The sequence below is a fragment of the Trachemys scripta genome, chromosome 11 (assembly GCF_013100865.1).
Source record: "Trachemys scripta elegans isolate TJP31775 chromosome 11, CAS_Tse_1.0, whole genome shotgun sequence".
Classification (NCBI taxonomy): Eukaryota; Metazoa; Chordata; order Testudines; family Emydidae; genus Trachemys; species Trachemys scripta.
In genome coordinates, this window is record NC_048308.1 from 67,327,108 (window position 1) to 67,351,597 (window position 24,490).

At 46.7% G+C, this 24,490-nt stretch overlaps 1 protein-coding gene across 1 annotated transcript in view; it reads right to left on the bottom strand.

The window, feature by feature from the left end:
• RAMP1 (receptor activity modifying protein 1) overlaps nucleotides 1-24,490 on the bottom strand; it is a 126,722-nt gene that overhangs the window by 59,711 nt on the left and 42,521 nt on the right. Inside the window, exon 2 of the mRNA XM_034786518.1 lies at nucleotides 4,746-4,884. Within this exon, the coding sequence (XP_034642409.1) occupies nucleotides 4,746-4,884 (139 nt within the window). The remainder of the gene's footprint in view (nucleotides 1-4,745; nucleotides 4,885-24,490) is intronic.

Genomic DNA, 24,490 nt, shown 5'->3' on the forward strand with positions numbered 1-24,490 from the left:
CCCCCTGATCCACAAGGCTTGTTACCCTGACAAGGAAAGCTATTAAGCAGGTTTGTCATGATTTGTTCTTGACAAATCCATGTTGACTGTTACTTATCACCTTACTGTCTTCTAGGTAGAAGAAGTGAGGTTTTTACTCACGAAAGCTTATGCCCAAATAAATCTGTTAGTCTTTAAGGTGCCACCAGACTCCTTGTTGTTTTTGTAGATACAGACTAACACGGCTACCCCCTGATACTTGTCTTCTAGGTGTTTGCAAACTGATTGCTTGATTAGTTGCTCCATTATCTTTCTTGGTACTGAATTTAAGATGATCGGTCTGTAATTCCCCGGGTCCTTATTTCCCTTTTTATAGGTGGACACTATATTTGCCCCCTTCTAGTCCTCTGGAATCTCTCCTGTCTTCCATGAGTTTTTGAAGATAAATTGCTAATGGCTCAGATATCACCTCAGTCAGCTCCTTGAGTATTCCAGGGTGGATTTCATCAGGCCTTGCCGACTTGAAGACATCTAACTTGTCTAAGTAATTTTTAGCTTGTTCTTTCCTATTTTAGCCTCAAATCCTACCTCATTTTCACTGGCATTCACTATGTTAGACATTCAATTGCTACTAACCTTTTTGGTGAAAATGGAAACAAAAAAGTCATTTAACACTTCCATTTCCACATTCCACATTTAGCACTTCATCCATTTTCACATCTGTTATAGTCTTTTCCTCCTCAATGAGTAATGGGCCTACCCTGTCATTGGTCTTCCTCTTGCTTTTCATGTATTTATTTGTTACCCTTTATATCTCTACCTAGTTTGATCTCATTTCATTCCTTGGCCTTTCTAAGTTTCCCCCTACATGCTTGTGTTATTGTTTTTTATATTCATCCTTCATAATATGACCTGGATTCCACTGTTTCTAGGACTATTTTTGAGGTTCAGATCATTGAAGCTCTCCTGGTGAAGCCAGGGTGGTCTCTTGCCATACTAGTGGTCTTTTCCATGCACTGGGATAGTTTGTTTTTGTGCCCTGAATAATGTGTCTTTGAAAAATTGCCAACTCTCTTTATCTGCTTTTCTCTTTAGACTTGCTTCCCATGGAATCTGACCTACCAAATCCTGAGTTTGCTAAAGTCTGCCTTCTTGAAATCCATTATCTTTCTTCTGCTGTTTTCCCTCCTACCATTCCATGATCACTTTCACCCAAGCTGCCTTTCACTTTCAAATTCTCAACCAGTTTCTCCCTATTTGTCAAAATCAAATCTAGAACAGTTGCTTTCTCCACCTTCTGAAATAAAAAAAATTATGTCTCCAACATAGGTACCAACTTTCCCTCTTTCACATGGGTGCTCAACGCCCCCCCCCCCCCGACCCCGGCCCCACTTCATCCCTTCCATGAGGCCCCGCCCCTGCCCCGCCTCTTCCCACCCCTTCCCCGACCCCATTCCAAACCCTTCCCCAAAGTCCCCACCCCAACTCTGCCCCCTCCCAGCCAATATTCCAACTCCTTCCCCAAATCCCCGCCCCGCCTCCTCCCCTGAGCTCGCCACGTTCCCGCTCCTCCACCCCACCCCCATCCCGGAGCGTGCTAACTGTTTGGCAGCGGCCGGGTAGGAAACGCTGGGAGGTAGGTGGAGGAGCGGGGACACGGCCCGCTCAGGGGAGGAGGAGGTGGGGAGGGGAGCTTGGCTGCCGGTGGGAACACCCCCTAATTTTCCCCCAAAGACTTTCAACAAGTATGTCTCCTATTTCCATCTCAACGTCAATGCAAGTGTGTACACCTTTGATACACAAGGCAACACCTCCTCCTTTTCTAACCTGACTGAGGTGTCAACAGAGGAAGTTTTGGAACAAATTGATAAAATTAAACAGTATTATGTCACCGGGACCAGATGGTATTCGCTCAAGAGTTCTGAAGGAACTTAATTATGAAAATACAGAACTACTAAGTATTCTATGTAACCCATCACTTAAGTCAGCTTCTGTACCAGATGACTGGAGACTAGCTAATGTGACACCAATTTTTTAAAAAGGTTCCAGAGTTGATCTGGCAATTACAGGCCCATTGGTTTGACCCAGCACGGCCATTCTTATGTTCTCATTTCCTGACAAAACAAGATAAACTCATCACTGCGTGAAATAAGAATGACCATTAACCTCACTCCATTCCAAACTAAGGGTATGTCTACACTGACAAGTTTCTGCTCCACAAGTTATATCACTTTTATTAAAATGCTGGAATTAAACCGCTGTTGCGTATCTACACGGTGCTGCTTGTGATGCTGGAGCGCATCCATATTAGCAGTTCTTGCAACTGCAAAAACAGCAGTGCATTGTGGGTAGCTATCCCACTGTGCAACTGGCCACAAGGTGCTTTGGGAAGGGTTTGCAATGCCTCATGGGGCACGCACAGCACCACATGCTGTTCCATGGGCATCCTACTAGATTGCCAGCTGCTTTTCCACTGAAGTGGGGTGGGGGGGGGGGGGGAGGGGGGGGGGTGGGGGGGGGGGAAAATACAGTGTGTTTTGGGGGACAGGGAGTGTGTCAGCATGCTGTCTTGTAAGTTCAGACAGCAGCAGGAAGCAACCAGTCCTGAGGCAGGGGGAGGGGGAAACCCTGATGTCAGAATCATAGAATCTCAGGGTTGGAAGGGACCTCAGGAGGTCATCTAGTCCAACCCCCTGCTCAAAAGCAGGACCAATTCCCAACTAAATCATCCCAGCCAGGGCTTTGTCAAGCCTGACCTTACAAACCTCTAAGCAGGGCCGGCTCCAGCATTTCTGCCACCCCAAGCAAGAAAAAAAAAAAAAGCCGCTATCGGTGGCCGCAGTTCAGCGGCAGGTCCTTCGCTCCTAGAGGGAGTGAGAGACCTGCCGCCCCCGAATTGCCGCAGGTGCCGCCCCTCTCCCTTGGCCACCCCAAGCACCTGCTTGTTAAGCTGGTGCCTGGAGCCAGCCCTGCCTCCCTCCCTGGGACACACACACGCGCACACACACACACACACACGAGCATTCCCCATTAATGGTTTGCTTTGTGGCCTGGAGCAGATCAGCACAGCACGCAAGTGCTGTCAGAAAGGGAGCTCTGAAAGGGGAGGGGCGCATGTCCCCAGGGCAGCCGAGTTCAAAACAATGAGCAGAGCGGTCACTTGGAGGCATTATGGGACAGCTCCGGAGGCCAATTACAGTGCAGAAAGCAATCAAGTGTCTACACTGGCAATAGAGCGCTGGAGGCTCTGCACTTTAAAGCTTATGACTCTCGTCAAGGTGGTTTTTTTGCAACGCTGTAACGGAGTTTCTGTGCACAAAGTGGCTTGGCTGTGTGTACGCGTCTGCAGTTTGAGTGCAAAAGGCTACTTTACTGCGCAGAAACTTGCCGGTGTAGACAAGCCCTAAGTGTAAAGCCCACCTCTTTGGTCAAGCCTCCCAGCAATAGCTTAAACACACTTGTAGAGGGTCGGACTCACCCCTGCGGCACCTCCTGCTGGTTTCTTCTGGGAATTAGCTCTTCCAGCATCCTGGAGCGCCCCCTGCAGGCCAGTGATCCGCCTGTCCTCTGGCCCCCCATGTCCCTCCCGGACCCCGGTGCCCTTGTATCTGGGGTGCTTCCCCCTGGCAGTACGCCCCTCAGTACTAGGGTCTCTCCTCCCTGGGGAACCCTCACCCACTATCTCCACCTCACCTCAGAATAAGGCCACTGCCAGTCACCAACTAGCCCCCGCTCCCTGGGGCAGACTGCAGTATAGGCCACTCATCACAGGGAAGGTTGGGTTTGGACCTGCTGCCTTGGCCTAGCCCTGGGCTGCCCTCTGCAACCCCCAGTACCCCTGGGCCCAATACTAGGCCGCAGCCTGGGGCTTTCCAGGCTGGAGCTCCACAGCCTTTCCCCAGCCCTGCTCCACTCAGGTACTCTGTCTTGGCTCCCTGCAGCCAGGCCCTTCTCTCTCAGAAGCTAGAGGGAGTCTGTCTGGGCTCCTGGCTCCCAGCCTTTTTATACAGGCCAGCTGTGGCCTGATTGGGGCATGGCCCAGCTGTTGCTACTTCCCCAATCAGCCCAGTTTTTAGAGCTGCAGCCCTCTGCCAGGGCTGTTTTAAGCCCTTCCAGGCAGCAGCGGGGCACCACCCCGCTACAACAACACTCTAGACACCATCCATCTTATTCTATTTAAAAATAAATCAACATCTTCAGGCCTATTCCCTACTGGCAGAAAGGAGAGCCAGCCAGCCAGAACTTATTCCTGGAAGTTACTCAGTGATAGGCAGCAGCGTAAGAACAGAACTACACTCAGAAAAAGTATGCAAGATATTTCTCTCTAGCAGTGATGGGAAAACAGGCTCCAATATTTAATGCGCTGAAGTGAAACTGAAACAAGTTGCAAAGCAGCGTGTAATACAATTTGTGAGCATAACAGCGCACTGCTGCCCCTTGTTGTTCGGAATGACGTGTAATATGATTATGCTACATCAGTTCGCTCAAAGCTGCACTGTAATGACCACGTGATCTTCCCTAGTGCAGTTGATAAACACTGCACTGGTCACACTGGACAATGGTGTGATCAGCTTCCCTCGGATGCGTGGTGCCCAGACAGTAAGGGATACCAGTGCCTATCACCAAAGCTAGATAGCTTGAAAACAAGACCCTGTGGGTAGCTGAGGCAGGCTGGCAGTCCTTTTGCCAGTCACCAGGTCTCTGGCCATGACACCCTGCTTTGTTAAATCAGAAAGGGCTAGAGACAATAGCAACAAGACACTCACCCTACTGTCTCATCCCAGTCACACCACAGCTTCTGCCCTATCATTTCCATGTCAAATTTAAACTGGCTTAGGCAGTAATCCTCGATCAACTGGCCATAGTCGGCTTCATGGCACGCGGTGACCACGATAAAGTGATGGGCTGAAAGAGAGAAAATGAACAAGGTTGGGTTGGCTTTAATGGTCTGATTTATTGGCACTGAAAATATTGTCATCAAAATCAATACCTTTGAGGATCTGGACTTTTCTCCCTTCTCTGGGCTACAAACCACCCCCTGCTTGGCAGTAAGGCTGGGTAAGTCCTGCCCTTCCTCACAGAGTTTGCCGGCCAACTCCCTTCATTCTTCCGACAATAGCAATTATAATTCCACTGACATAAGCCAGCTGACTAATATGTCAGGAAGCCTCCCCTCGGCTCTGCGTCCATGTAACTGGAGCATCATTAGCATCCCTGTTCTCAGCAGAATCCTTCCATACCAGATCCCCTGCACAAAGCTGCAGCCTCAGAAATGGCCCCTCCGACCTCCCACGCAATCCTCGTTAGAAAAGAATGGCAGATGCTGCTCTGCCGTGGCCTGTCCTCGGCTCTCCTCTCCAGGCACGACAGTTCCAGAGGAGGAGCTAGAATCTGGACGACAGGATTCCACGTATATGCGCATGTTAAGTAATTATTGTCCTTTAGCAGCTCTCGAGCTGGACACAGAAGCTTAGTGGCCATGTGGTCCCCACAAGGGAGCCCAGATATAGAAACAGCCCCCAAGGCCTCGGAAGAATATGGGAAGAACATAGAAGTTGACCTAGAAAGAGACCAGTACATTTTATCTAGTCCAAAAGGCTTTTTCTAGCACTGGGTTATTCAAAGAAAGGTCTAAATATCTCCCATGAAGCATCCAATAGTGCAATCTTATACTGCAGTGGTTAAGTTTCTTCCTGAGTCCATCCAGGGATGAATTTATACTGACACATGAGGATTGATAGCCCTTGCGATTTTTATCCTACCTACTTTATAATAACGGCAGCAGATGCTAGAATAATTCACACCAGTATGTCTCATCTTGTTTAGAGCCTTACCAAGCTGTTTGTCTACAGAAGAGCACGCAGTAGGGAGTTCTATAAATCACTCAGATACCGCATAAAGGGTAGTCCCTTGAATCAACGTGAACGTGTTGCTTTTCCATGACATTTATGGCGGGGGGGGAGCCTGTCTCAGTATTTGGATGGAGACACCGGGCTCATGGTTTGTGGCAGGAGCCAGAGAGACATGGTTCTAGCTTCCAAAACAAGTCACCCTTTGTTAGTTGGCACGTGATGGGAGGGTGAGTTGAACGTGGTGTGCTGACACACTCGGGGGCCTGGCCTATGCTACAGGATCGTTGTAGGAGATAGCTCAGTGGTTTGAGCACTGGCCTGCTAAATCCAGGGTTGTTAGTTCAATCCTTGAGGGGGCCACTTAGGGATCTAGAGCAAAATCAGTACTTGGTCCTGCTAGTGAAGGCAGGGGGCTGGATTTGATGATCTTTCGGGGTCCCTTCCAGCTCTATGAGATAAGTATATCTCCATATATTTATTTATAAAGTTGAACACGATTGTGAACGGAGTGAAATGACATGATGCAAATCATGACTTCCAGTCAGTGCAGATCGGGCAAGTTACGTCCATGTCAGCTAACTGAGAGTAAACTCACCAGGGTTAAGGTTTGCAGATATCAGATCTGATCATGTCCTCCTATACATGACTGCAAAGTCCAGAACAAAGGCTTTATTTCCAGGACAAACAAGCACTGACCACCTGGAACCCAGCACTACAATGACTCAGCCCAAACCAGCAACCCTACAGCAACACACCACAGTCTCTAGCAGCCAAGGGTTTTATTTATGAACGTCAGTCACAAGACCCAATCTTTTTTATATTATTCAAAAGACCTGGACCAAATTCTTAAGTACGTACAGTTTTAGGAACAGCTTCAGCATAAGCTTAAGCTTAAGGGGAGAGTGTTGTCCTAGCAATGGAATGCTTATGTCCAATTCTTCAGTACGTGGTGGAGAACACGCGTGCGAACCATGAAACCAGGCTCGGTTAAGTCGCCAGCTTGGTGTTCCCGAGAATCACAATGGGAACCTTAACCGCAACGGGAGGATACAACGCCTGCCATGGAGTAGATGGAAGCTGTATTCACCTGATTTGACTGGGACACTAGAATTTCCAAATGAGTCTGCTTTATTACATCTTAGGCCTTCTCTAGATTTGCTCCAGTTACAGCCATTGGTGACCAAAGTCTGGTCCTTCTCTTGTTTTGCTGAAGACCGCAGAGAAGTTTGTGATTCAGGTTTAAAACCACTGATTTAGTTTCAGAGTAGCAACCGTGTTAGTCTGTATCCGCAAAAAGAACAGGAGTACTTGTGGCACCTTAGAGACTAACAAATTTATTTGAGCATAAGCTTTCATGGGCTACAGCGGATGCATCCGAAGAAGTCGGCTGTAGTCCACAAAAGCTTATGCTCTAATAAATTTGTTAGTCTCTAAGTGTCACAAGTACTCCTGTTCTTTTTACTGATTTAGTTGTTTATTAAAAATAATGTCTTCTGTATAAATCATAAATAACCAAGGACAAAAAGGAAGAAGACTATTCTTTCCTCCTCTGCAGGTCACCTTTAACAAACGTATGACGCTTTTAAATGTCCTGTTTTCTGTTTAAAAAATGGGGAGGAGGGGAGGAAGAGATAGGATCTAATCCTGTAGCTCTCACTCAGGCACTAGGTCAGGAACCTTAACCAGCATCAATAAAGTTTCATACTTCAGTGAGATGAATGGGGTGAAGGAGAGGGCAAAGGTCATAGCTCCCGAGGTGGGTGGATAAGCACATTGGGAGTTCCTGCCTTTGCTTCTGCTGCTGTCTGGCCTGGAAGAGGGGCCGTAGTATGTCTCCAAACACTGGTGCTGGTATTTTTCCAATAGAAAAAAGGATAGAGACTAAGCATGCGGTTAAAAATACAAATTTAGCAAGGGCAGAGTAAGTGGCAATTTTCAGGTCTCACTCTGCAATTTTTGCAAGATCTATGTACAGTTGGCTCCTGTCCCTGACATTAAAAAAGCCTTTTTTGCGGGGTGGAGAGGTGAGAGGGGATGCTGCTTGGTGCAAGCTAAACTGATAGAAGCCAGGCTTAAATAGATTCAAGAGATTGTCCACACACAGCTGTACTGGTGTAACTAAATCGGTATAAAAATCATCCCTTTAATTAAACAAGTATAACAGTGCACAGGCCAGGCCTGTGAGGTTGAGACGAGAAAATGTGTAGTAATATTACACAGGGGAGAGGGCTCAGACTCTGTGAAAAAACTTAATACAGGCCATCTGAGTGTGACGCTGGCAGATCAGATGCCAGCTCATGCCAAGGCCCTAGGCCACATTGATCACTGACAGATGCATAGCTGGAAACCAGTCTGGCTCACCTGTGTGTTAGTATAGTTAAAATAGGTATTTATTAGGTTTATAAAAATGTGTCTAGTGTTTAGACTTTATGAAATGCTTTTGAGTTGCTGCCTGCATTAATCTCACTTATAATTAGGGCTCTACTAAATTCAGGGTCCATTTTGGTCAATTTCACCGTCATAGGATTTTAAAAATTTTAAATGTAAATGATTTCAGCTCTTTAAATGTGAAATGTCACGGTGTTGTAATTGTAGGGGTCCCAACCCAAAACGGAGTTGGGGGGATGCAAGGCTACTATAGGGGGGGTTGCAGTGCTACCCTTACATCTGCGCTGCTGCTGGCGGGGCGCTGCCTTCAGAGCTGGGTGCCCGGCTAACAGCTGCCGCTCTCCAGCTGCCTAGCATGGAAGGCAGCACAGAAGTAAGGGTGGCAATACTGCGACCCCCTTAAAATAACCCTGTGACCGCCCTGCAACTCCCTTTTGGGCCAGTACTCCCAATTGAGTAGCAGATAGCATAAATCGACGCAGGTCTGTGGAGGGTAGTATCGGACAGAAGGAAAGATGCAGAGAACTGTAATACAGTGCACACCGGGACTGAGGATGTAGCCAGAGGTGCTGGGTGACCAAACAAAGAGGAAGAAGGATGTGGAGTGATACAATTCAGTGGAGGGAAAGGCCGGGAGCTCAGGCATGAGGAAAGCAGGATTAACCCCACTGAAGAAGAAGAAAATGTACAGTCACGGGTAAGCCAGGTCAGCATAGCTTTAGACACCTGTTGCTGACCTTTTAAAATCTTCACTGGGGTGCTATGGCTTCTCTGCGAGAGACATTCTGCTGAGATCTCCACTCCTCAGCCTGAATGGGGAGAGGCACATCATGGGAAGTGCAGCGCCATTTTCAGGGTGGCTGCGCAGAATAGAATTCTGTCACAGTTTGGAACTGCACGTCTAAGTACACTAACTCCTACAGCCCCACCAGGCAAGGCACTGCACTGCTCCGTGTTCACTCCCAGCAGCTGCGGGTGAACCATCCATTTTCAAATCAAAACAGCCCCTGGGGCTGTCAATTTGGTGCAAACAGGGCAGCCATTCACACTGCTGCTGGGCTGGGAGCATTCAAACAACTTCTTGTTCACTTTCACAAAGCACAATAATATATTTACTATGTGCAACCACAAAGCGGCTGCTTAACTGTGAAATCATCTTACCATAGAAATGCGTAAGGAAACTCCACTCCAGCTTTGCCAACCAAGAGCAAGGATTTGGTAGCAAACGTGGATTTGGCCTTTCCATCAAGAAAGGCAGCATCACAATTGTCAACTTAGTATCTTACCCTCAACTCCTGCAGCATTTCCAATGCAGCCAGCCAGCAGTACAAAAAGAACAAACAAACAAAAACACAAACACAGCTCCAGGCTAGATGGAAGAGAAGGGAAAGAGAAAAGAAACAAGATGGGAAGAAAAGTAGTGAGATCAAGGCGAGCAGAGCAGAGCACAGTACTGTGAGAAGAGGAGCAGAACAAGTTAAAAAAAAATAGTGAGACAAGCAACCAAACTGAAGGAGAAATTGGAAAGAAGCAAAAATACAAGTGAGAGACATGCAAGACATTAAGGAAGAGAAATCAACTTAAAAATGAAGGAAGGGTATCATGAGAGCAATAGAACAAGATTAGAAAGGAAGTAGACGTAAACTAAACATGGACCATGAGGCCAAGGAAAAGAGATCAGCAGTAACCAAAGAAAACCATAAATGTCTGTCATAGGAAAAGCCAGAGAGAAAGGTAAACAGCGCCAAAGCGGACAGACAAATCATTAGGGACAACGAAATATTTCATGATGGATTTGCATGGATTACTGCAGACTGATGGAGTGGCCACCTGGTGGTTTTCCCAAGGGCGTACACTCTAAAACCAACTGTGCTTTGGGGAAAAGGTGGGGAAAGGAAGAATGATAGAAACTTAAAAAAAAAAAAAAGGAGGAGGGAAAGTCAGCAAGCGGTGAAAGAGTGAGAGCCAGAAACAAAATCAGCAGGGGGCAGCTGCACGTCGTATGCAGGTATCTACAGAATACACATATTGTATTCAACAGGGGAGAGAGCCCACATTTTTGGCTAAGAGGTTTTTTTAAAATATAATTAGAAGCAAATCAATTCACAGGGCAAAGAATTCAGCTGTTGGAAGTAGAAGAAATAAGAATGCACTTCTGAGAAAAAAATCCTCCCCCATTACACTCTCAAGCTGGTGACTAATAACAACATTGTTCTCATGCAGTGCCCTGCCTCTCAGGATCTCTGAGGGCTTTGCAGACACATTGACCAGGCTAGCAGATTTTATTATATGGTCTTTAGAATATGGTCTATTCTAGACCATCTTCCTCCCTCTCGCCAAGGATCTGACTTTAGCCGCAGCTAAGTTGTAATTCTCAACTATTGCTACATCCCACATGCTTATTGCTGGTGCTTGTTTTGGTAACCCTAACATACTGATGCATTTATTACTAAATATAATGATTATTTTATAGATGGATTTGTCCTGCTGCTTCTGCAGATTAGCAAGTAATGCAAGCACCAGGCATTTTCAAAAATCTCTTTCTTGAGTGGTAACAGCTAATTTAGACCCCATCATTGTATATGAATAGTTGGGATTATGTTTTCCAATGTGCATTGCTTTGCATTTATCAACATTGAATGTCATCTGCCATTTTGTTGCCCAGTCACCCAGTTTTAGGAGATCCTTTTGAAGCTCTTTGCAGTCTGCTTGGAACTGAACTACCTTAAGTAGTTTTGTATCATCTGCAAATTTTGCCACCTCACCGTTTACACCTTTTTCCAGATCATTTATTAATCTGTTGAATACGACTGGTCCCAGTACAGACCCCTGGGGACACCACTATTTACCTCTCTCCATTCTGAAAACTGACTGTTTATTCCTACCCTTTGTTTCTGATCTTTTAACCCTTGGGCCCCATGTGTCAAACCACCAGATTTTGTACAGTTTCCCCACATCATCAAGTGCAGATCCTCTGCATCACTTTCTTTGTCAGAGAGACATCTGAGACGAAATAGTGTTATCCACCCTATTTCACTACTGATTAATACAGGGAACTTAGCTTTATAATCCTTTTGTTTTATCTGATCCAATGGCCCTGATCTTCAGGTAGGGCTTCTACAAGATTGAGGATGGGGGGAGAACAAGAATAAAGATAAGTAGGACGAGCAGAAAACAAAGAAATTACGGGAAGCAGTAGTCATTCGTCCAGGAAAACCAAATGAGGATTTAACCAAGCTCAGAATTATTGTAAGTGTTCATAGATTTTAAAGCCAGAAGGACCTGGTGGGATCTTGCCTGACCTCCTGCATAACATGGGCTGTAAAACCTCACTGAGTGATTCCTGAATCAAGCCTGTACTCTCTGAGTGAGTTAAAGCATCTCTTTTGGCAAGACATCCAGCCTTGATTTAAAAACATTTACATGAAATTCATCCCCAGCCCCCTTTTCAAATTACACCAGTCGAACACTGCGCTGCACTGTCGACATTACGAAACAGCAGTCAGGAACAAAGGGCAACTTTCCAGCCACGTGCCGCTTCATAGCCCCTATTCAGCACAATGCCTAAGCAGGTGCTTAAGCCCCACTGAAGTAAAAAAATGAAGGCTGATGTGACAAAGTGGGACTGTTCTTAAATGTTTCCTCTGAATACTGTGTGGGTGCCTCAGTTTCCCCTATGCATTTCTTAAGTCTCTAGGGGGTGAGATTGTTGCAGAGCAAAGGGCCAGTGCACATAAATGGCCAACACTATCTCCTGGCAACTAATGGCAGGGGCCCTTCCCTCCCCCCCCCCAAGGAGATAGCTAAAGGTGTTGGAGAACAAAGAGATCAGGTGACCTCCTGGCCTGGGAAAGGAACAAAGCCCAGAGGAGGAGGGGTTGGAGGGTGAGTGAGTTAGTTTGGAGCTAGCTGGGGGATGAGGACTCAAGTGCAGATGTTGGTGTCTGGCTCACTGCCCCCCCAAAATGGACCCGGCTGAGGGGTCCTGTTCTCTGTACCCACAAGCTCTGTTTTAGACTGTGTTCCTGTCATCTAATAAACCTCTGTTTTACTGGCTGGCTAAGAGTCATGTCTGACTGCGAAGTTGGGGTGCAGGGCCCTTTGATTTCCCCAGGACCCCGCCTGGGCGGACTCGCTGTGGGAAGCGCACAGAGGGGCATATGCTGAATGCTCCAAGGAAGGTGGAAGCCGTGTGAGCTTCTTGCCCTGAAGACAGTCTGCTCACAGAGAGAAGACTTCACCAGAGTCCTGACTGGCTTTGCAAGGAGCAGTTCCAGAGCATCGCCCAGGGACTCCATGACAGCTGTGTCTAAGTGCTTTGCTGAGTTGAGGCCAATACGAGCTGCTTTGCCGGGGCGATGGCTCCCCATAGCTGGCGGTCGTGCCACAAGCAAAGGTGAAATGGTTGCGGGAGCCCTTTGGCAGCAGGTCACTGCCGGGCTGAACGACACTGGCTGTGTTTGCTAGGAACCAAAGCAAGATCAAAGCTGCACACTTTTGGCTTAAGCTTTGTGGGAGGAGTCCACAAATCAGGTTTCCTGGCTCGGAGCAGGGCAAGATGACTGCCCCAAACCTCCAGCTCTTCCAGAAAGATGAAGTCTGAATTTCAAAGCTGCTCAACAGCTGCAACTCCCGCGGTGTCCAATGAGATCAGTGGGTGGGTGCTCCATGCATGAAACTCAGGCCCTTAGCGTGCTCCCCGGGGGACGGTCAGATATCTCAGGGCAGAACAACACGGACGGCTGATTTTTTGCCATGAAAAGCAGAGATGAGCTTATGCCACAAAATACCAAGCCAGATTTTTAAACCGCTCAATAATTTGGGGATGTCTAGAGCCAGCTTCGGTTTGGCCCATTAGAAAGATGGAAGCACCTTTGCAGAATTCATGTCTACATTCAGATTTGGGACCTGCACCCCAAATTTCCAGGTGGTTCAAGAGTGAGGCTTCGGTCCAGGACCGTCTCTCAGAAGCAGCAGCTCTTTTTCCTCGGTCCCTGACTGAGTTGCAGAGCATAGCATGTAGACCATTACTTTTTTCCAGCAGAGAAAGGTGTGTCCTTCAGGCTGGGCCCATGAACAATGCTATTCGGCACGTAACCAACAAGCACCAGGTCCGTATAGCAGCTAGCCAGGTATGGGTGGCATTAAATCAACATCCTGCTTCTCACTACGGACCTGATGCGATAGGAATCTGTTCACCAACTTCTCTGGGCACTGGATCAGGTGCTCTCTCCCTTTAATTTCCACCTTGATAAACAGCCATTCGTTGGCTTGAAGTCATCACAGCCCTTTGCACTTTGTTTCTCAGCGGAGGACTGAAAGGACTGGTCCCTTTCAAAACAAGGCCAGGAAGACAGCTTGAATCTCACAGAGCCTCCTATGCCATGTTGGCTTGGAATGGAGACCCTACTCTGCTCTGTCTCTCCTTGGCTGACTCTGGGAGATCTGAAACATCTCTGCCATTGTTGAAGGTGAATTTACATGGTTAGACAACTGCGTATAGGACTCAGATTGTCTTGGCTACCAGAAACGCAGTCTGCAGAAAGAACCAAAGCAGAAGTTAGAGCCAAGCATATGCGCTATACCATTGTCTCAAGCAGCACTCAAGCCTTGTCTACACAAGAAAGTTTCAGTGGTTTAATTTAAACTGGTTTTAAACTGATTTAGTTAAACTGCTGCAAGTCCCTGTGTAGACCCACTTATTTCAGTACCCAAGAGGCTGACTGTGGTTTAGCTTAAGCGTGTACCTAAGTCAACTAGAACAAACCAAAAAAGCCATTCTTAAACTGCAATAAGAGCGCTGTCCAGGGCTGTCACCAGTTTAACTAAATGGATGTAAATTTAGACCTTTGGTTAAACCTGTGCAACCTTCCCATATAGAAAAGGCCCGATCAGCAGCACTGGGGATTTTCGTGTCTTGCCCTCCTTTAACTGGGTGATGAGCTGTGAATCTACTTCCTGGTGCACCTCTCAGCCACACAGGAAACAGTCTCCAGGCGTCCATCTCAGTTAAGGGCCTGAGACACAGCCCACTGAGCCTTTCCATTGACTTCATCTTGCACTGGATCAAGCTCTAAGCAAACATCCCTGTCGACGTGGTGCTGGTTGCCCTAGCAAGTCGTTCTCTATCAAGCCGGAGTATAATCAACATCGGGGATCTCTCTACAAATCAAGAATAAATACCTGTTGCTCTCTGTCACCCCAAAGAAACCCCACTGGCTTCCTTTCCCGTGTTAAGCTTTCCGAATGACTGTACTACGGTGACCAGATGTCCCGATTTTATAGGGACAGTCCTGATATTTGGGGCTTTTTTTTTTTTTTTTAAATATAGTCGCCAATTACCCCCACCCCAGTCCCGATTTTTCCACACTTGCTATCTGGTCACCCTAGACTGTACGCACTCGGAAACCACTGTCAGCCACAGAGATGCAGCCTCGAGCCAGGCGAGCATTCCCAGTTTGGTTCCCCCAAACCAGAGGAAAGTTTAGCTACCTGGATTCTGAATTTCTCTTTGCCCTTGGCCACTGTGTGCATTATGAACCAGCTAAACCTTATCTCCACAGGCTAAACCTTATCTCCACAGGCTAGGCTCCTCAGGGTGGAACTGCAAACTCAGGTGCTTACAACAGCATCTCCTTTTCCCATCTGGTACGGAGTCACTTATCTAGTTCAATCTGAGATCCTCCTGTGTCTGTGCTGTCACTGGCCACCAGGAAATGGCATGTGCTTGTTTTAAGACCTTTTTTTTTTTGCCATCCTACTGTCCTTGTTGGGAGAACGGGATCTTGCACATCACTTCACTCACTTAGGCTAGTATTATTTAGGTTCCTTAACCATCCTGTGATGCGCAGGGCTTACACAGTAAGCTAGTCCAGGTAGAATCCCTGTATTGTCCCCTGCAACTGCATTTTCAAAGCTTTGTTCATCTCCCAACCTCATACCGTACAACGGGCGGCCGTCAGAACAACAGATTCAGGACAGAAAGTCTGGTATGCGATGTTGGCTGAGATTAGACTCCTGGAAGCAGGCTAACGTATCACCTGCACGATGCATTTGCCCCAGCAAAGAGGACATGTCTAGAGGTATGTACAACTATATACATTTGGGCTGCCCTTCTCAATATCAGGATGTATGTGACTTTTGATTTGATACCTCTCCCGCTGCAGCGAGAAATACTGATTGCAAATTAAGAGGTACTGTAAGAGCCCTCGTTTTCTGTTCAGTGCTGTACATCCCGACCGTTTATGTTTAGAGTCTGATTGCTGACAAAGCTTTCCAGTCGTTTCAGGCTGCCTTGATTGTCCCGGATTGATGTAATCATGTAGAACATACTAAAGGGCTTAGAGTATTGACGATTACAAGGAGAGGGCAAGCAAGTCACACACACATACCCATGAGAAGCCAGCCTTGACAGCAAACCATTATAATAATTTGGAAAAATAAATACTATTTCTGCTATTGAGACCCTCACTGATTCGTTTTAGGGCAGGGGGTCACAGCTGTCTGGTGGACACCTCCCCTTCCATTCATTGATTGTAAAACATCAGTGGCAGTGGCAACTGCTCAGCTGGGGAAGTGATGTCGGGAAAGAATGCAAGGTCTCTTTAGCTGGCTAATGTGATATGTGTTTTGCTCTTCATTTCATCTGTTCCATTCGGCCTTCCTATTTCCCTCCACATGCTTCCCAGCCCTCTGGTCCCCTTGTCGTCCTCTCCCCCATACATGCTCCATTGCCACGGTGTGTCTGTCTTTCTGGAACAGGCTGCCTTATTCCTCTCCCCCCTGTTTTTGTAGACAGTCATTCTCTCATTGGTGGCTGACATCCCAAATGCCAGTGGTTGTTCCAGTTCCTCTTTCCCCTTGCATAGCATCACCCACTAGCAGAAGCAACCCGGCTGACTTCTGCTTTTCCAGCTGTTTTTACAGACTTCTAGGGATTTCTTTGCAAGGAGCAGGCTGAAGAGATGTAGAAGCAACTGGAAAGAAAGTGGAGGGCCAGGTTCAAATCATCTGACCAATTGACCCTCTGTGGCCAACCAGAAAGGGCTCTGCCAACCTCCAGAGGTTCATAGGCCACAGTTTGGGAACAAAAGGCACACGCTACTCCATAAGGCACGTCCCAGTCAAATACTTTAAAAAGCATCTCTCTCTTTCCAGTACTAATCCAATGAGCATAAAAAGGCCTCGCCAGTGTTTATTTTTTTACTGTAATGGTTAAGCACCAATAATGTGCTCAGATGCTTCCAACCTTTTTATAGTGTGTTCTGTGGTGTATTAAAAACGGTCATCACTTTAAATTCTCAGGGGTTTTCCTGGTCCTGCTTACAGGCTAGGGGGCTCCATAGGGAAGCGCGAGATTAGTCCGCCAACAGCTAGCCGAGAGTAAGGTAGGGAGAGTTGCCCCTCTCTGTTTTAGAAAGCAGCCTGCTTTGTCTTTCTCTATTTCGGAGTTCTTGTGTGTTCATTTTGAATTCTAAGAAATAAAGTAGTGTTATGGAGCAGGCTTCCAGGGAGAATATGTAGGTTTTTATCTAATTTCTCTGTGTATAGGGCAAAACCATAACATGTTCCCTCATGTTTATCAGACTCACAGCCAGCCAGTCCCTGAGGGGGGCCTAGGGAGCTGAACAGAATGTGTATTTTACTGACGGGGACAAGAATTTTAGACTTCACTAACTGAACAGGAACGGAGACTGAGCTGAAGCTGATGCCATTGTTGAGAGAACAGGGTCTCGAGCATCACGCTGAGCTCTCTCAGGCTGGTATTTAACAGTTTCAGTGGCTTGTTTTATAGATTCATAGATTCTAGGACTGGAAGGGACCTCGAGAAGTCATCGAGTCCAGTCCCCTGCCCACATGGCAGGACCAAATACTGTCTAGACCATCCCTGATAGACATTTATCTAACCTACTCTTAAATATCTCCAGAGATGGAGATTCCACAACCTCCCTAGGCAATTTATTCCAGTGTTTAACCACCCTGACAGTTAGGAACTTTTTCCTAATGTCCAACCTAGACCTCCCTTGCTGCAGTTTAAACCCATTGCTTCTGGTTCTATCCTTAGAGGCTAAGGTGAACATACCGTTAAGCTCATACCGTTCTTGTCCCGTCATTAGACCTCTGGACACTGCCCGTGCCACACTGATTCTGCAAATACTTGGGCAGCAGATCCTCTCTATCTGGGGTGGCTGCAGGTTTGGGGCAGTGAGCTCAGGGGTTCTCAGAGACAGGAAGTCTCATTTGTGGACACACGCCACAGAGCTTAACCCAAAGCTGTGCAACTTTGAACTTGCTTGGTTCCCAGAAACCAGAGCCAGTGTACTTCAGCCCATCTGTGCTGTGTTGCCAATATTTTAATGGTGGCTCCCACAAACATTTCCCCTTCACTTGGCACATATCTCAAGTCCCAGGGGTGCAGGCATGCACAGGGATGAGGGAATCCATTTGCTTTCCCAATAAACAACATTTCTTTGTCATCACCGCAAACATATGGGAAGGCACATCTGCTGACACAACCCACTTCTAGGAAGCTGCGCTTTGCTAGATGTGTTACACATAGTATGTCATTTTCAGGAACAAGCTACATGGCTACAGCAATGCAGCATTCAACTTTGAGCGGGATTTGAAACATCTTGACTCTTGGTGCAACATCTTTCCAAAGCCAAAAAGAGTTTCCTCCTAGAACTATGTCTATGAGCTGCCGAGGAAGGTGAGAACCTCACCCATCCCCTTTTGTAGTAGGCCCGTAACCTCTGTCTGAGTTACTGAAATCTTGATTGAAAGACTAAGTTACAGAGAATCCGCCATTTATTCTAGTTCAAACCAGCAAGTGACCTGTGCAGAGGAAGGCAAAAAACTCCCATAGTCCAGCCAATCTGACTGGGGGTGGGAGGGGAGGGAGACATTTCTTTCCTGACCCCAAATCTTAGACCGCGAGCATGTGAGCAAGATACACCAGCCAGGCATGTAAGACAGAATTTTCTGACCCACCTCAGAACACGGGCCCGCCCCAATTGCCATCTCATCTCTGGTTGTGGCCAGCCTCTGATGTTTCAGAGGAAAGCAGAAAAAAAAAAAAAAAACCCTGTTTACAAATATGCATCAGGGAAAAATTTCCTTCCTGACCCCTGCAGACAACTGACTGAAGCCTTGAAGCATGGGATTAGATTAGTCATTATCGTAGTACAGAGCAACAAGTGTTATGCGCATGTTAAGGCCAATGTAAGCAATCCCATCCTCCCCAAGGCCCACAAAGAAAGGTGATGAACCGCGGGACTCGAAGACTCCAAGGTCAGATGGGAGACCACCATGACCGTCCAATCCAAACCCCCACCCAAAAAAGACAGATACAAAGAGTACAACAGTAAAGAGCCCCTTAGTGGTATACAATTCCAGCTGAGACAAAACAAGACCCAGGATAATAGTCCCGGACCGGGGGGGGAGAGTTAGGGGTGTCAGGCTAGGACAGAAGGGTTTCTGGAGGAAATTCGTTCTAAAGGATCTGAAGGAACAGTGAGGGGCCCTTTGCTTTTGGAACAGTCTGTAAACACCTCATTAGCAGAGCTAGCCCACCTGTGAGATATTAAGTGCATTTCCACTTGCGCCGTGCCCTCAGCCAGCTTTAACCTCCAGCACAGCCCATTCAAAAGAATTAGGCCAAAAGGATGTTTGTAATAAACAGAATTCATTTAATACATGTTGTTCAGACACTCGATGGCTCAAAGCTATTGATTGTATTCTCAGAAGCAAACACTTAAGCCTGAAGCCACAAGGCTGGCCCATGTGGACGAGAGCACGGGTTTCTAACCTTCCCTTCTTCCTGGAAGGGCTTTGCTGAATCTGATGGCAGGATCAGCGTACTTCACCTGTCCTTGCTATCTGCGGCTCTTATATTGCTTCCATTGCCCTCATATCAGAGCACGTCACAACCTTCGATGTGTTTGTCCTCACGATCCCCCTGTAAGGCAGGGCAGTGCATTGTACAGACTGGGAACTGAGGCACAAAGATTAAGTGACTTGCCCAAAGTCCCACAGGAAGCTTGTGGCAGAGCAGGGAATTAAATCAGGGTCTCAAGTCCCAGGCTAGCGGGACTATCCACCTTTGCAGCAGAGAGGAGTGGGCTAGCAAATATTAGGAGACACAGCACTCTAGGGACGTGTGGGGTCCTTGCTGGTCAGATGATACCAGGTCCTTTCCATGGCTCTAGCTGCTAAACTGCATTAAAAAGCTAAAGATTTGAACTGGTCAAAAACCATCACCCAAAATGCTTTTTGGCCAAAATGCGGCTTTTCTACAAAATGGCGGGGGGGGGAGTTTGCATGAACAATTGCTTTTATGTCAAATATGTTCAGGGTTTTTGTTGCCTTATACTTCGATGGTCAGGTCCTTGGGGCAGAGATCATCTCTTTGTCATGTGTTTGTATCTAGCATTATGGGTCCATGACCAGTGTTCTGAGGCAGAGTAACAAACAACCATCCCAAAACCAAAAAGATTCTCCATTTTTTGGCAAAAACCTGAAAAATTTCAAAGTAAAAAAGATATTTTTTTTTGGGTCAAAATGTTTCGCTGGGGGAAAAAGATAATATTTCCTAACCAGCTCTATTAAAAGGTAGATAACGTTAGAGCAGTATTTTTTTCTGTGTAAGCAGTTGCCAAAGGGGTAAGCTGTGGTCATGAATGGGGGATGTAGCCTGAGCGATCAGGTCACAAATGGGGAAGCGTCCAAATTTCTCGTAGTTGCAGTCTCTGCTAGGAGGAATATTTGATCATTCCTGGCTCTGTGTAACTGTGAAATAGAGGTGGGGGGAGAACAGTTCAGAGGAAGTAAAAGATGAAGGTCAAGGTGGGGGACTCTCTCCTGGGAAGCAGTGATTCTGAAAAAGATTTGAGAGGGGGGTGGATATCAGCTGAACATGAGCTCCCCGTGATGCTGTGACCAAAAGAGCTAAATGCAATCCTGGGATGCCGAAACAGGGGAATCTCAAGTAGGAGCAGAGAGGTTATTTTACCTTTGTACTTGGCACTAGTGCGACCACTGCTGGAATCCTGCGTCCCATTCTGGTGCCCACAATTCAAGAAGGGTGTTGATAAATTGGAGGGAGTTCAAAGAAGAATCACAAGAATGATTAAAGGATTAGAAAACATGCACTATAGTGACTGAGCTCTTTGAATCGATCTATTTAGCTTAATAAAGAAAAGGTTAAGGGGTGACTTGATTACAGTCTCTAAGTACATACACGGGGAACAGTAATGGGCTCAATCAATCTAGCAGAGGAAGGTCTAACATGATCCAATCACTGGAAGTAGAAGCTAGACAAATTCAGACTGGAAATAGGGCGTAAATTTTTACTAGCGAGAGTAATTAGCTATTGGATTAATGTACTGAGTAGTGGTGGATTCTCCATCACTGATAATTTTTAGATCAAAATTGGATGTTTTTCTAGAAGATCTGCTCTAGGTATTATTTTGGGGAGTTACAGACAGGAGGTCAGACTACATGATCATACTGGTTCCCTCTGATCTTAGAATCGAAGATTATGAATTACCGATGCAACCAGGCCCCACGATTCAAAACCACTTTTTGGAGGTTTGTAGAGAGCTTAGGTAGTAGCTTTTCCTATTTACATTCTGCATTTCCTGGGGTTAGGCACAAGTCTGGATGCAGCAGTACACCAAAACATCGGGATAGAAGTCTGGTCATACTGGAAGCAGGATAAAGTGGTTCACCAAAGCCTGCTATGAAAATCTAACAAGCAGAGCAGGAGTTTGCTGGCTAAACTCAGAATAATTACAAGGAAGACCAGCTTAGCTCAGCCAAGTAAAGAAGCATCCAATCCCATCATACCTATTCATAGACTCAGACTTTAGAAGATCATAGTGGTCCCTTAGTCTGACCTATTGCACTACATGCCAAGTGAAAATAGATCTAGAAAACAGGTAGGGAAAATGGAGACTTGGAGAAGGTTTTGCTAAAAGTCTTATATTACTTATATGTCCCCATAATTATCTGAGCACCTCAATATCATTAATGTATTTATCCTCTCAACATCTTTGTGAGGCAGGGCAGTGCTGTTATCCCCCATCGGACAGGTGGGAAACTGAGGCAGACAGACAGACTAAGTGACTTGCTCAGGGTCACACAGGAAGTCTGTGGCAGAGCAGGGAACTGAATCAAAGTTGCCCAATTCCCAGGCTAGTGCTGTAACCACTGGATCACGCTTCCCCTCTGAAGTCTTCAACCACGCTCCAGAAAATAACTACAAACACCAGTAAATACATTTTTACAAATCCAGATGGTTCTCGTGTGACTCCAGGCTCATAATTTGCCCTGTGATGCTCTGTGGGGATGCAGTAGGGAGCAGATGTATCAGCCTCAACTTTCAGTCGCACACGAAAGAAACTGGGGTAGGGAATTAATTCTGGGGACCATGTTTGTGCCTAACAAACAGCTACATGATAAAGGACCGACAACCTAAGACTAGACGGAGCTTGAGGCTGAAGTCGCTCTTGCTCTGCGCTGACACACCAGTCGGCAAGTTTTTGGAGAGATTTAATTTTGTTTTGATGTGGTTGAGCCAGAAGAGCTGGGAATCCAATCTGTGCTGTGTTTGCAAATAAAGAATGAGACGGAAGCTGTCGCTTCTCATCTCTGTGATATGCAGAAATGGTTCAGCAACTTTGTACTTATTCGAAATGTTTCAAGACAAAAAAATTTATGCGATCAAAATATCCCCAGAAGTACACAGTAATTCACCACCCATTACGCCACTGGAAATAGCTCCCAACCAATTGCTTGCTAAATGAAGTTTCTATCACCCCTCTTCCAAATTTCCTACTCTCATACAAAGATTTTCAGATACTGTGTTGAACTCTTTGCCTGAAGCTCTCTTTAAAATAACTTATTTCAGTATTTAGAGGGCTGGGGCGGGTGTGCTAGAGAAGCAAAAGGGCTTATCAAACACGAGTGGAGAGAGCATGTGTGTAATAGGGGAGGGGGGAAGTACATGTAAGTATCTTGTGCATGGAATTAATCCATTTTAAAGAAATGGAACAATACCCCATTCCAGGTCTCACCAATTCCCACTGCAGCCTCTATAGTGTCACCTTCTGCTGGGAAAAATATTTGAAGCAGAAAGCTTGGAGGGGAGGGGTAGGATGGCTTTTTGTGCTCTCCTTCATACACCTCAAACTATTATCTTTCTAATAAAAACAGTGCAAAAATCTCTGATTATTAGGTCTAATTTGTAATGAATTTTGTTGAGTCTGTTTTTGCTTTCTGTGGCTATGCTAACGAATAGGTAGGAATGCTCACCAAAATAGTGCATTTTACATGAAAATTAGAAAACATTTAGACAAAGCAAGTTCTGAACTTACAACCTGAGTATCTGCACTGGAAACCTGAGTCCGTTATAAGTCAGCCGATCAGGGAACAGAAACAAAACCAATATGAAACAGGGCCTGTTCCTGGACATCAATGGCAAGAAACTTCCAAGGTAAAACCATGCCCTAATTATGTTCAATCCACATTAACAAATACAGCTCAAGGTTTGGATCTGCGATATCAATTTCTCACTATTAGAGCTGACTGGGAATTTTCTGACAAACTTTTTTTTTTTTTGCTGAGAAAACGCTGATTTTTTTAAACAAGCTGTTCACGATCTAGAGCTGGTTTTGACACATTTCAGAGACTCAATTTTGGGAAAAAGTTTCAAAATTGTCAAAAACATTCTGTGGTGACGTTTTTGAAACCAGAAAGTTTATTTTTCAAGTTGAAATTATTTATCGTGAAGGATGAGGGGAAATAGGGCTGCTGTTTAGAACTACATCAGAGGGATAAACACTAGGGAGAGAGAGGAGATATTTAAGTTCAGGTCCAATGTCGAAATGCTGGAACAGGCTTCCAAATTAGTAATGCGGGCAAAAAACCAAACTTGTTTTAAGACTGAACTTGATACGTTTATTGAGGGGTCGGTATGATAAGATTGCCTACACTGGCATATGGTCCATCTAGGACTGCTATTAGCAAATATCTCCAGTGACTGGTGATGGGACACTGGATGGGGATGGCTCTGAATGACTACAGAGAATTCTTTCCCAAGTGTCTGGCTAGTGGGTATTGCCCACATGCTTATGGTCTAATTGATCTCCATGTGTGTGGTCAGGCAGGAATTTTCCTCCCGGTCAAATTGGCAGGGACCCTGGGGGGTTTTCATCTTCCTCTGCAGCACTGGGGTATGGGTCACTTGCTGGTTTAAACTAGAGTAAATGGCGGATTCTCTGTAACTTGAAGTCTTTAAATCAAGATTTCAGTAACTCAGACAGAGGTTACGGGCCTACTACAAAAGGGGGTGGGTGAGGTTCTGTGGCCTGCAAGGTGCAGGAGATCAGACTAGATGATCACGATGGTCCTTTCTGGCCTTAAAGTCTACGAGTCTAAGAGAAGTTCTCCATGGAGGACTAGTGTCCTTGGAACGAATTCCAACCCCATCCCCTCAGTATAACCAGAACTTTGGACTGACTGAAGGAGATATCTTAGGGTTACCATTCGTCCGGATTTACCCGGACATGTCCTCCTTTTTGTGTTAAAAATAGCGTCTGGGGGGGAATTTGTAAATCACTAAAAATGTCCGGGATTTCCCCCCCATGCAGAGCAGAGCAAGCGGCTGGGAGGGCTGCAGGAAAGTCAGCCGCTCGCATGGGGCTCTGGCAGCCAGAGTCCTTCCCCCTGCAGCTTGCCGGGCTGGACTCCGGAGCAGCTGTAGAGCTCATCCCCCCCCCCCCCGCATTCTGAGCCGGCCGGGCCGTTTGCATCGGGCCTCGGCAGCTCTTCCTCCCCGGCAGCCCAGCGCCCCGCTCCGGCAGCACTGTGCAGGGGCAGGGACCGGGTTGTGTGTTGTGCTGGGGAGCGCAGCCACGTGTCCGGCTCCACACAGAGCCCAACACCATGTTCTGAGCGGCAGGGTAAGGGGGCCAGGGGGCAGGAAGATTTTGGAGGGGGCAGTCAAGAGACGGGGGGAGGGGGTCGGGAGTTCGGGGGGGGCGGAGAAGGTTTTGGGAAGTCAGGATACAGGTGGGGGCAGTTAGGGGATAAGGAACAGGGAGGCTTAGGTAGGGGGTGGGGTTCTGGAGGGCAGTTAGGAACAGGGGTCCCAGGAGGGGGCAGTCAGGGGACAAGGAGCGAGGGGGTGTTTGGGAGTTCTGGGGGGGAGCTGTCAGGGGGCAGGAGTGGGGAGAGGGATCAGAGCAGTCAGGGGACAGGGAGCAGAGGGG